General features: G+C 35.2%; 1 protein-coding gene across 6 annotated transcripts in view; it reads right to left on the reverse strand.

The window, feature by feature from the left end:
• LOC116633737 (multidrug resistance-associated protein 1-like) overlaps positions 1-13528 on the reverse strand; it is an 87533-nt gene that overhangs the window by 40770 nt on the left and 33235 nt on the right. For all 6 annotated transcript variants that reach the window (XM_032406306.1, XM_032406304.1, XM_032406305.1 and 3 more), the window contains 7 exons: positions 13233-13370; positions 11254-11400; positions 9395-9479; positions 9243-9309; positions 8726-8852; positions 4124-4300; positions 995-1162 (listed from right to left, as the gene is read on the reverse strand). In XM_032406306.1, the coding sequence (XP_032262197.1) occupies positions 995-1162; positions 4124-4300; positions 8726-8852; positions 9243-9309; positions 9395-9479; positions 11254-11400; positions 13233-13370 (909 nt within the window). The remainder of the gene's footprint in view (positions 1-994; positions 1163-4123; positions 4301-8725; positions 8853-9242; positions 9310-9394; positions 9480-11253; positions 11401-13232; positions 13371-13528) is intronic.

Consider the following 13528-nt stretch of genomic DNA (forward strand, 5'->3'; position numbering starts at 1 on the left):
TTTTTAAAGGTCCTATAGCATTACAATAAAGTGTTTGATTCCAGTCATAATTCATAGTATTTATTTTTAAGTCTTTCCATATTATTGTACACATACCCATAGGATTGAACCAGAGGTTTTTATCTTGGGCTCATTTTAATAAGTAAAGACATTTATCTATTATTTACTTAGATATATACTTTAACATTTTATGCATTTATTTAACGTTTTCCAGAGTGCCTTATATTAACAAGTCTATAAATGCATATTATGAAGGAATGAGTACAGCCTTGTGGTCAGACAGACTTTTTAAAATCTCTGCTGTTCTTTTTTTTTTTTAATTAAAGTACGTTTGCACACGATGTTACATTAGTTTCAGGGGTACAACATAGTGATTCAACAATTCTACATGTTATTAAAATCTCTGCTATTCTTAAGCTAAGCTCCCTGTATCAAATCATTTTGAGTCCCAAGTTCCCTCATAGGTAAAACAGGAATAATAATACCTATTCAGAGACTTGCTATAAGAACTAAATGAACTAATTTAGCGTCAGACATGGTATGCACTTGGTAAATATTAATTCCTTTCTTCTTGGCCCTTTCACAAGAGAGGTGAATTGTTACTGCTATGTTAATAATACCATAGTTTTAAGTAATAAATAATCAGTAAAATAATACTTTTTTTGCAAGTGCTATGTATGAAAATACCATTTAAAAAAAATCAAGTAAACTAAAACCAATTCATTCTGACATACAAATCCCCTTAGAGTATGGTATCAGTCTATAAGGTAACAATCACATAAATTATTGTCAGAGTAAACTTGTAAAAAAAAAACTTTAAAAAATATTCATTAAAGTTTATCTGTAAAAAGGTCAGTATGATATCCCCTTTTTCATATGAAATATCACTACTTTACTTCAACAAATGAACAAAATGTTGGAATTTTAGGCACAATGCTATGCAGATTATCATCTTCCCCTTTCCCCCCAAAAGCATAAGTGACACTACAGCTACCTTGTTTTTCAAAATACCCGAGGACCCAATCACTTTATCAAAAAGTTGCTTTCCAACATGGACATCAACTGCAGCAAAGGGATCATCCAGGAGGTAGATGTCAGCCCCACTATACACAGCTCTGGCCAGACTGACGCGGTGCTTCTGGCCCCCACTTATATTCACACCCTGCAGATGGAGGAGGAGGAAAAAACCAAGACCAAAAATGTGTAAATCTCAAAGCACGTATAGTGACATCCAATTTCTCTTCTGTAGCATGGATAGAAAACAACTCAAGATTAGCCCTCAAACCCTTCTTTATTACAAAATCCAAAGGCCTACCCCCACCCCCTATTTCCAAGTGCTACTAACTTGTGCAAATTAACAGATGTATCTACTTTCTCTTAACTGCTTGCTCTCAAAAGTAGATACTAACAATTAAGGAGAAAGCAATTTCCAATCCCCTAACTCTGAAAAGTCATGCCTCTGAAATATTAAATAAGACTTGGCTGCCAACCATATACCGACACCAGGGATCATTTTTAAATTGACACATAGAAAATGGAGACTAATAGCTAAATTACCAAAGCAGTAATCACCATGTCCTATTTTATTCTGTAGAAAGATTAGTACAAGTCTTGTTGGCAAAAGTACAACTCTAAGAAGCAAGAATAAGGAATATACATCATTCCGTGTGAGAATTAAAGTCGACATGTACAGCCACATATAGAGAATTATGGGGCCAGGCCCAATTTACTTGATTTATTTTATATTTAGTGTTTATAGATCTGGCTTAAAAGCCCTCCTTGCAGCACAGAACTTAGCCAGTTACCTCTAATTATAAAATGCCATTGCTTTTTTGCTTTTCTCATCCTCCGCCTACTCAACAAATACCTCCTTTGTATAACCATATTCTGGGTGCTACGCTAACACTTGGGATTCAGAAATAAATGAAACTGAGCCTCTATCATGAGGAGGTCACAGTTTAGCAGGGGAGACAGGCATGAAAAAAATATATAAAGTAATATGATACATGTGTGCATGTGTGTATATATATGTGTGTGTGTGTGCTTCTGTGTGTGTGATTATAATAGCCCCTAACTCATGGGTGTGTCATGAGCATTTAATAAGATGAAGGTAAAATATTTACAACAAATCCAACACCAAGTACAGATGCAATCAACCTCACTATCATCACCCAATCACTCCTCTCTCCAGTGCATCCTCTGCCTTGTCACTGCATATCCTGTGATTATGAAATCACCTTGTTTAAACACCTGTGATGCCCACATCTCATCTGCCATCACCCACTCTCCCAATGCTGCCTGCCAACCAGACTAGCAGAGGCTGGTCACTCTGCTAGGGAGCCCATATCTTCCCTTTTCAATTCAAAAGCTATTCACCCTAGGAAGTTCTCTTTGAAAGCAATCTTCCACCCAGTATTCCAAGTAAACTGATTCCTTCCCTCCATTCCTGTCCTGATGGTGCTCCATTTACTCATCCCATTGCAAGAAATGGCTATATCCACATCAGTCTCCCTCACAAGACTATGAGCTAAATTCATCCTTGCATTCCCAGCACATAGACTGTCTGTTGATTAATATTAATAAAGGACAACTGATAATTTCATTGGCAGAGATCCACTAGACTGAAAATCTCTTGAAGGCAGGGTGATAGCTCTCTTGCTCACCATTGGGTACCCCACAGCAGAATAAAGGCATATAATAATACATTGATAAATATTTGTGGTCAATTGAAGAATGCCAAAGGAAAAGATAAAGGAAAGTGAGGAAAATTCTACATTTGTTATCTTGCTTGTCTCCTAACAGTTGTAAACAGATTGCCTTTTGAAATATTCAATTACATGTTTATTTTAAAGTATATCATCAGATTGGGAGACACTTAATAATAAAAAGTAGAAGTTATAAACAGCAATAACATTTATGCCTATATTAAATATATACTTCATATTTTGAAAATTTTTCTTTTTTAGATTCTTTTTAGTTACATATTATCAACTATTTCATATTATTAGTGATTGGCTTTATTGGCATAATATTCAGTATGTATGAACAAGTTTGAAGAAGTCACATTTCTGCATAATTTTAGCCATGGTGCCATTTTGCCTGCGGACGTGAAGACACCAGAAAAAAAACAGAGAGGTGGGGAAAAATATTAAATCTATTTAATAACTTGAGAAAATACATCTGCAAAGTAACAGACTATGAGTGAAGCCAACATAAGTCTACGTAAGAGGTAAATTTTGCCTCATTCTAGAGTTTTTTTAATATGCCCACTTTCTATGATTTTGTTCTCTATTTTATTTATCAATTTATGTAAGAGGACTATTAAACAACAGGGGGCCAGGGGTAAAAATGCCTAACAATGCTATGCTCTCTTTTCAGAAATTCGAAGCACTTGGCAAGGATTATTTACTCATCTTCACAGCACACATGAATCGCAGGCAGAGGCTGCTTTTGCATTCATGTTTAATTAATGGAGATTTTAGTCACGGGTCGGAGATAATCTCTCGGGGTTCATGCTTTGGCTCACGCTATCTTGTTTTGTTTTGTTTTAACTCCAAAACACTGGGCAGCGTAATGACTATTCATTAATGCAATGAAAATAAAATAGAACAAAGACTATGGGAAACAAGATCCTCTTAAGCAAGAATGAGCAAACACGGAGAAGGCACATTAATGACAGCATCGTCCCTGAGCCTTTTTAGAACCTGGCCTCGGTGCCACCACTGGAGACTGGCGCTCTGTTGCTACTGTCCTAGGCTTGACTTTGTGCAAAGAGACACAGGGGAAAAAAAAACAAAAAAAACAAACTACCATTCACTCGTTAGATAGTGAGCCAGCAATGAAAACAAAGTGCTGATGATCCAGTTGGTGGGCTTTCATTCCCCCACGTAGATCCTAACGACAGAATTTCCTGCTGATTTTAAATCTGTTTTCCAAATAGTCAATTACAGATAATTATTTGTCCTTAATATTGCCATCTCTTTCATAGGAATTCTGTAATGATTTTTAAAAAATTATAGTTGTGTATGGCTCTCTAGGACCTCAGGAAAAAGACTATAAATATTTTATTAGCACGGCTGAATGGAGTTTTATTCCTGCATATGATAAATTATATTTTCCTTACTCTTTCTCCAATCTCAGTTTGATCTCCATTTGGTAACTGCTCCAAATCAGGAAGGAGGGCACAGGCTTCCAATACTTGCTCATAAAACTGCTTCTGCATGATGGAGCCAAAGAGAATGTTTTCTTGTAAAATGCAATTCTGAATCCAGGCCTGCTGGGCAACATAAGCCACAGAACCCTAAAAAGGGAAGAAATAAAAGACATGTTCTTAACAAGGGAAAAGAAAAAGTTGCATATACTACATTAAAGGAACATATTCAGTCCAGTTTTGCTTTAACTTTAAACTGAATTTTTAAAAAACTAGGTTATTTCTTGGGCGCCTGGGTGGCTCAGTCGTTAGGCGTCTGCCTTCGGCTCAGGTCATGATCCCAGGGTCCTGGGATCGAGTCCCACATCGGGCTCCCTGTTTGGCGGGAAGCCTGCTTCTCCCTCTCCCATTCCCCCTGCTTGTGTTCCTGCTCTCGCTATCTCCCTCTCTGTCAAATAAATAAATAAAATCTTTAAAAAAATAAAAAAATAAAAAAAATAAAAAACTAGGTTATTTCTTAACTGTAAGTATATCCTATTTACATTTTAATTTTATACATGTTTCGTAGAGGCCCCTTCAAATGAGTTACTTTGTACTTCTTATTTACTTTCACTGTAGTTTCTATCAAAGTTATCTGTCTCTGGTGGAGTTTTCTGGAAGCAGAGGCTGATTGTATTAGTCAGCTCCAGTTGCCGTTAACAAGATACCACAGACCGGATTGCTTAAACAACAGAAATTTCTTTTCTCACAATTCTGGAGGCTAGAAGTGTGACAAGTTGTCTGCAAGGTTGACGTCTTCTGAGGTCTATCTCCTTAGCTTGTGGATGACTGCCTTTTCTTGAGTCTTCACATGGCCTTCCCTCTGTGTGGGTATGTGTGTCTTAATTTCTTCTTCTCTTAAGAACACCAGTCATATTGGATTAAGGCCCACCCGATTATATCTTAATTTAATTACCTCTTTAAAGACTCTATCTCCAAATACAGTCACATTCTTGGGATTAGGACTTTAACATATGAATTTTGGGGGAACACAGTGTAGTGCATAACACTGAGCCTGGAGTGCAAGTTGTTTATTTGGGATAAATTCTTGTGGAAGGAAAGAAGGTAGGAGGATTGGGTGGATGGAGAAGTCACACCGTGATCCAGATCCAACAAAGCTTTGTCCAACCCTCTAGAGAGATGTAGAGTATTACCCATCAGAGTTGTTCCATGTTAGGCTAGATTGGCCTGGCTTTCAGTTGTGGGCCCTCAGCCAGGCCGTTGTCAGCAGGTCAACCCTGAAGGAGCTAACTTGCTGTGTGTACTCCCAGGGCTGGGAGGCAAGCCCTTGCTAGACAGGGTATCTGGGTGGCACATCCATATCTTCCACACACTCACTGCTCCTATGCTTATTTTTTGATGATTTTATGACTCAAAATGATTCCTGAATATATGACAGTTTACTGTATAATATATCCTTTTAACTAACCCTCCTTTTCTTAGAGAGGACCCACAATATTTAAACTAGAGACTTACCTTTCAATCTGTCCCATGGACTCTATCCATACACTGATTTTAGAGAATTTATTTTGACTACACAATACAAGACACTTAAAGTACTTTTTGACCTACTAACCTACGTATATGTATGTAACTATTAGCCTTTAGATTTCTCCAGGTACTTTAAAAATCAAAGATTAACTTTAATTCTTCTTTGTTGAGCACGTAAGACATGGAGTGGCTTTTGATCCCAAACAATGTAATTCTGATCTGACTTGATCTTGAACACAAAAGTAATTGCTCTTGAATTGCCTTACCCTGAATAACCTTTGATTAAAATAATATTAAATCAATTCTCAAGTGATAGAGATTTTGAACACTTATATACTTAGCAAGATAAGGGGAACAGAGGAAGAACACCGAAAAAAAGACTGAAGAACAGGAACAATGGTGCAAAATATAAAACAGAAACTAAATACTACATTGAGAGCTATAGACTTGATGTGTTGGTATGACTGGAGCTGAAGAAGAGTTGATCCCTTTTCACAGAGGTATAAATTCTTCCTTTAATTTTTAGAATAATTATTATTTTAATTTCATATACAAATGAAAATGTGTTTTTATTTCATTTTATTCTTAATAATGAAACCATAATAGAAGTTTTGCTAATTCAAAAACTGTCTTCCAAATCCCTAAGGTTCCATTAAAGAACACTGGATACTGAAAACTCTGCATGAATGGTGCCTGGTGTGAACCTTTGATATTGAGAACAAGGAGACTGAAGGTTGAATGTTGTGATATGATATGCCTCAAAAAAGTGTTCATAGGAAATCTTGAGGAACAGAAAGATAAAACATAAAAGCACCTTGTAAACACTAAGTGTTACAAGTTCGTTATTATTATTAAATTAGAGATGATAAGAATGACAGTTATAAATTCAGGATTAAAAATGTTTTGAGGAGTTCCTGGGTGGCTCAATCAGTTAAGCGTATGACTTTTGGTTTTGGCTTGGGTCATGATCTCCTGGTCGTGAGATTGAGCCCCGAGACGGCCTCTGCGCTGGGCATGGAACCTGCTTAAGATTCTCAAGATTCTCTCTCTCCCTCTCCCTCTGCCTCTCCCCTGCCCTTCTCTCCCTCTCTTAAAAAAAAAAAAATGTTTTGCGAAATAATTTATCCCCATATCCTCATATCCTGCCATTGCTCCAGACCAAAGAACTTCCCGAAGGACAAAATTGTCAATTATATTGACAGATAATATCTTCTCTCTTCCACAACTCTCGCTTAATATAAACAAAGGGTGTCCTCTCTGTCTTGTGATTAGTAACAGCATTGTTATAATTTCTTGCATCACCATGAACATTTTCTTACTTTCAAACCTTCAAAGGATCAGAAATAATCTTTAAATCTTACCATGAGTGCTTTAACAATCATAATAAAGATAACAATAACCATAAAAATTCACAGGGAGCTAGCAGACTCTGTGCCAGGAACCAGGCTAGGTCTTTGCACATTAATGCATTAGATGAAATCCAGAATTGATATTGTTTTTATCTTGATCAATTCCTAATTATTTTTTTTAAGATCAAGTAAAAATCTGATAATTTTTCTAACTCTTCAGAGTTTGTTGTTTTTTATACTTTGATTCATTTTTTTATATCTGATTTAAACACTTGTCATAATTGATTTTAGTATCTCCCTCACTAGACAATAAACTCTGTAAAAAGAGGGGTATATCATATTCATGCCTGTTTCCCTGGTACTAAGTGCCAGGCACATAGTATGTGTGCAATAACTGCTCTGTAAAAATAGCTGAAGACACTAAATAAATGAAAATAAAGTCAATATGACAATCATATTTTTAAAGGATATTCACTGGCCTAAGATAAGTTACAGTCATCTTCAACTATAGACAAATGACTGACTATAATCATTATGAAGAACATAAGGGTACAAAGACAGTATACTTAAGGTTTAAATAGTGGTATTAAGTATAATCTTATCAGAAAAAGTCCCAGATACCAATAGTTGATCCTAAAATAAGTAATAATAATAATACTGAAAGAGAAAAGAAAAAATAAAGGGCTAATCATTAGAGGACTGGAATCAGGAAAAACATAAGGATATGAGGAAATACATATTATGAAGAAAAATGAAAGAGTTGGAGTTGATTCTTCCTAGAGAGAAAAACTGTGAAGAAACTGGTCTCACATCCATAGAACTTCTCCATCTTGTCAGAAGTGACAAGGAGGAATTAGGTTAGTATTTTACCTAAGAGTTAATTAAATCTAAAACTCATTAGATAGTCTAGTGTTTCAAAAAAATAACAGTTGATTAAGAACCTGTTGAATTCTTATTCCCATTGACTTTTAAGAACAGAACAAAAGGCTTGGAGTAGCCCTCTCCATAGTCCAAGGGCTGAAATTAAAAGTATTTAAAAATAGTATTATTATTTAGACGAACCATGAAAGACTATGGACTCTGAGGGTTCTAGAGGGGAGGGGGGTGGGGGGGATGGGTTAGCCTGGTGATGGGTATTAAAGAGGGCACATATTGAATGGAGCACTGGGTGTTATACGCAAACAATGAATCATGGAACACTACATCAAAAACTAATGATGTAATGTATGGTGACTAACATAACATAATAAAATAAAAAATATATATATATTATTTTTCTGATTTTTTTTTTCTGGGTCAAAGATCCTACCCCTGAGCAACTACAAGACTTCTTAGAAATGTGGCTGTAATTACTTAGGTAACTTTGCAATGAATGATAATTAGAAACCAAATCAAATTAAAATATAAATTGCATTAGTTTCTCTATAATTGGTTGCAATTCAGTTAATATCATCAAACAATTACCATAAGCATTCATAAATGATTCACTAAAGTATTTGGAGGACAGAATGCTATTACTAATCCATCCATAGCTAATCAATTTTTGTGGAAATTGAAATGTTTGCTACAAACTAGAAATACCCATTAAATACTTGCATCTTCAATTTGATTTGATAAATTCTTATTGATGCTAACCATGTGTTGGCCATAGCCTATTACACTAGGAGATGTGGAATGAATGTATTGTTGGCTTTACCTTTCTTTGAACAACTCCTGTAAGTTTCTCCATTTCCCCCAGAATGGCAGAAAGCACAGATGATTTTCCAGATCCAACCTGCCCTACAACAGCTACTAAAGCTCCTTCTGGAATCTTTATGTTCAAGCTGCATGACAAGAAAAGGAGAGAGATGATATAGGAAGTTCTTGTTACATTTTTAATGTTTATTCCCAGATAAGTTAGAGTGCTGAGCATTGTCCTTGAAATTGCTGCTATTCCTATGATACTAAATTATTCTATGAATACCCAGCCATTACAAAATGCAAACAACAAATGCTGCAGAGGAAACAGAGGAAATGAATAGAAAACAAGAGTAAAAAAAAAAAAAATCCATAAAAACAGAAGGTATTATGAGAGGTTAAAAAAGAAACTTCTTGTAAATTTCAATATAGTCATCTTTTCCTTTAAAAACGCTAAGAAATAAAAATATGGAACACTTCAGAATTTAATGCTAAAAAAAATTTTTGTTTTTCATTTTCCCCAAACCATGACTTACTTTTTTAGTACTGGAATCCCTGTTTTACCCCAAGAGAAGGAAGCATTTGTAAAACCAATGGCATGATCTGAGAAGAAAAATAAATACATTTTAGAGCCAATTATCTTCAACCCGGAAGTCAAATAAATATTGAATGCAGAGGAAATGCTGACCTCCTATGTAGTTTGTTTCAATATTTTGAGGATGAAGCTCCTCAGTGTTGAGAAAGTCTTCCAAACGATTCAATGATATTGTTGTCTATCAAAATAAACACAGAATTTATTTGGGGGTCAAGTAGAACTTCAACTAAAAAGATTTACAGCACGATTAAAAATTTGTGATGCAAATTGAAGATACTGATTAAATATTCAGCAAGCATAGCTTGAATTGTTCTAATGTTTATACATAATCTCATTCCTAAAAAGAAAGAACAGCTTCAAGAATGAAAGATCAAAAAAGATGTCATTTATGCAGGAAGGCATGAGAAAAAGAAACAAAAATTCCTTCTTAACACTCTAGGAAAGCCATAATAACTAATTAATAATTATAGAAAGATTAGTTTTTAAAAACAACATCAGAACTGTTGAATGAATTTGGCTTCTGAATATTAAATGATAGCTCTGGCAATTATAACACTGGGTTTCAGTAAAATAGCTACAAAATGCTTAGCTACTATTAGGATAAATAAAATCAATTTTGTTTTCCTGAAACTGACTTACATGAAATCTCTAGTGCATTTTTATTCACTCGACGCTAGAAGACATCTATTGTTAGTGGTTAAGATGAAACTGGGCCATGGTTTTGTTTACCAAGTGTATCATATTAGTATGCAGGGTTGCTTCTCTCTTTCCTTCTCTTTCTTTGTTTTGATAATTGCTCTCTGTATTTATTTAGTGAAGGCAGAAATGTACCACTAGGAGTTGGAGAACACTTTGAGATACCAGACCTTTAGCTGGATTCTAATTTCAAAAGCAAAACAAAACTTATTCTAAGAATGGCATTTTTCTTAAGAGAAGAATGCTATGAAACAAGTGTTAAAAGCGTCACATCAATAGTACTTCTATGCCCTCTGTTGGTCATTATTAGTAAAATAACAACAACAAAAAAAGGCATGCTGTAACAAAAGTGGATTACTTGGTATTCACTATCTAATTCTTTATTCAAATAATATACTATTATTATAATTTCAATATAATTAATATAATTTAATATCATTATTACTATTATAGTTACTATGAAGTAACTGTAAATTACTATTTATTCAAATATAAAAATTTAAAGGCAAAGTTCTTAGATCAAAGAGCTGGTTCTAATAAGCCAAGCTTCACTTTGTTTATGAACTCAGACTTCAGAAAAAGGATTCAATGGGGGACACCCAGGCAATCCAAACCTGACATTCAAAAAATTTAACAGAAAATCTCAGGGCAGAGGATTCAAGGAACTCACTTCTTCACATTCCCTGTGGTTTTAGCAGCTTTCTACTCCTTATAGTATTCAAAGAGTCTCCAGAGACTGGAGATTACAGTGAAGGTAGGCTGAACCAAATACCTCATGCATGGTTTGTTGGCAGACTGATATTAGCAATGCACTTGTCTCCCTGCTTTATTCACTCAGTGCAGATGAAATGTTGCTGAACCCTGGGAAAACATTCCTATCCAGTTCCATGGAAAGCACCTCGCTAAAAATTTTTCAATTGAAAACAGAAAATGAGCCTTTTGACGGCATGGCGTCTGACCCCAGCTTTTAAAAAGCTAAATAAAAGAAACTAACACTTAGCAAAGAAAACAAAATCTTATATTAAAATAGTTAAAAGTCATTTTGATAGAAGAAAAGCATAGGCAAAGAAGACATGATTCCTTCCATTCTTTAATGTTTTCTATTACTCATTAATTCAGGGAGATTAATTTTGAAAGCAGTGTAAAACCACCACAAAAAGCAAAATAAATAATGAAGAAAAGAAAGAAAGAAAATGTGCAAAACCATAGACTCCAGTAGATGAATGATTTTTAGTTTAAGCATATTTCGGATGTACCTGGACCACAGCTGAGATTACCATTGGTAAATCAAACAAAGGAAGCCTCAAAATATTAAACAAAGACATAGATGTGAACACTTTGGTGGCTGTTAAAATGTTTCCTTCATCCAATAAGAAATAGATGCCAAATGTTGCCAGGGACACCTGAAAAATAGACACATGTTCCTTCCTTCAATTACTCAGTGCTAATGACAGGATGAGTTAAGGTTCCAAAAATTAGGGGAAAAATTTAAAACCTTTTTTATTGTTGTTTACCAAAATTCAGTACTATTCAGTACGATTGCTGAAGAATATAAAATAAATGTTCAGTTCACTAAGATATACAGATCATACAATTGTGTATCTTAGACCATGGCATCCTTGAGACCACGCGGTCCAGCTCCCTTCTGTAAGACACTGTATTCTTACCAGAGTTATGACTCCCATTTAAAATGTATGCAAACTGGGGTGCCTGGGTGGCTCAGTTGGTTAGGCATCTGCCTTTGGCTCAGGTCATGATCCCGTGGTCCTGGGATCAAGTCCTGCTTCAGGCTCCTTGCTCAGCGGGGAGTCTGCTTCTCCCTCTGCCTTCTGCTTCCCCTGCTTGTGCTCTCTCTCTCTCTGACAAATAAATTTAAAAACTAAACTAAAATAAAATGTATACTAATTGATCTTTTTTTCAAGATGGTATATTATGTAAATTTATTTTCCAATGGTGTGTGTATACATTCTGATTCATATGTAATGATTATACTTTCTGTGAGTCATAAAATTAACTGAAGAAAGTATGAATAAATTATGGCTCATAACATTTATATTTACTCTTGTAAGTTTCATTTAGAAAAGGCAGAAAAGTTCATATATGCATGAGAATGTACTGAGTATCATGTACCTAGGACTTACCTTAAGCAAATGCTTCTTGGACATTTTTACCAAAGAATTCCAAATGTAAATATTGCTTTTATTTTCATAATCCCCACATATTTGTTTAAATAAAAATAACAATATTTTAAATTACCAACAAAAGAGACACATGGAATTTCTCCTGACTCTATGACCACCAGGAATGGTAACTTTGATTAAAACTGATGCTTCAGGGCGCCTGGGTGGCTCAGTCGTTAAGCGTCTGCCTTCAGCTCAGGTCATGATCCCAGGGTCCTGGGATCGGGCCCCGCATCGGGCTCCCTGCTCCGCGGGAAGCCTGCTTCTTCCTCTCCCACTCCCCCTTCTTGTGTTCCCTCTTCCGCTGTCTCTCTCTCTGTCAGAAAATAAATAAAATCTTAAAAAAAACCAAAAAACTGATGCTTCAGTTCTATGTGGTTTCGTTATCCTTTCGCTTTCATCATTGCTTCATACCTCAAGGCAATTTATACTCTAGTTTAAATAGCATGGGATTCCTAATGTGTACATGGTATGATGGAGAATGCCCTCAGTTCATACCAATTTGCCTCCAAATATCAATTTTATAACTTTCAGGATGTTTCCCACACTAGAATGGACTTCCATTCCCTATTGTAAAATGAAAAAAGCAAAGGCCTTATTATTGCAAGAATGAAATAAGGCAGTCTCTATAACTTATCTGGCATGCAGGAGAAACATTCAATGAATGTTAATTCTCTTCCCAACTCTATATGGTGTGTGTTGGGTCTTGCTTAAAAGGGATTAATCACACAAATCAAGACATTCCAGAGCTGAAATGAAACTCTGAAAGGCAGGTTATATTGTTTAAGAACAGACTAGCACATGTTTGTTCTGTGAGAAATTTACAAAGAAGTAAAATCTTATTATGTGTAAAAAATACAGACCAATGAGAATGCACATATTTTCCCCTTCTTTAAAACTTCCAGTCCCTAATCTACATAAGTCAATGACTGCATTTCTTGAAAATTTTATTTCAGATATAGATTTCACTTTGGGCACTGCAATTCCACGTAATTTGGAGGTGAATCTGCGAATCAAATTTGAAAATCAAAACAGGAAATATTATACGCACTCACCAAGAATGGAATGCAAGTTAATGTCAGCATAGAAAATACAGCAAGATACCCAGCTGATTTTTGAACTTCCAATTCCTGCTCTCGAATTTCAATAATCTTCTTTTTATAGGAGGGCTCCCATGTATAAAGTTTGAGGATCTGTAAAGGAATCAGACAATAACTATTTGATAATCAATATCATAGAAAAAATAAAAACATGCATACATGCAAATATACACAGCATACCCCCACACACAATTGTAAAAGTTAAAAAAAAATATGGTAAACTCATAAAGTAAAATGCTCCTATTTTCAGC

The sequence above is a fragment of the Phoca vitulina genome, unplaced genomic scaffold, assembly GCF_004348235.1.
Source record: "Phoca vitulina isolate PV1807 unplaced genomic scaffold, GSC_HSeal_1.0 scaffold8, whole genome shotgun sequence".
Taxonomy (NCBI): Eukaryota; Metazoa; Chordata; class Mammalia; order Carnivora; family Phocidae; genus Phoca; species Phoca vitulina.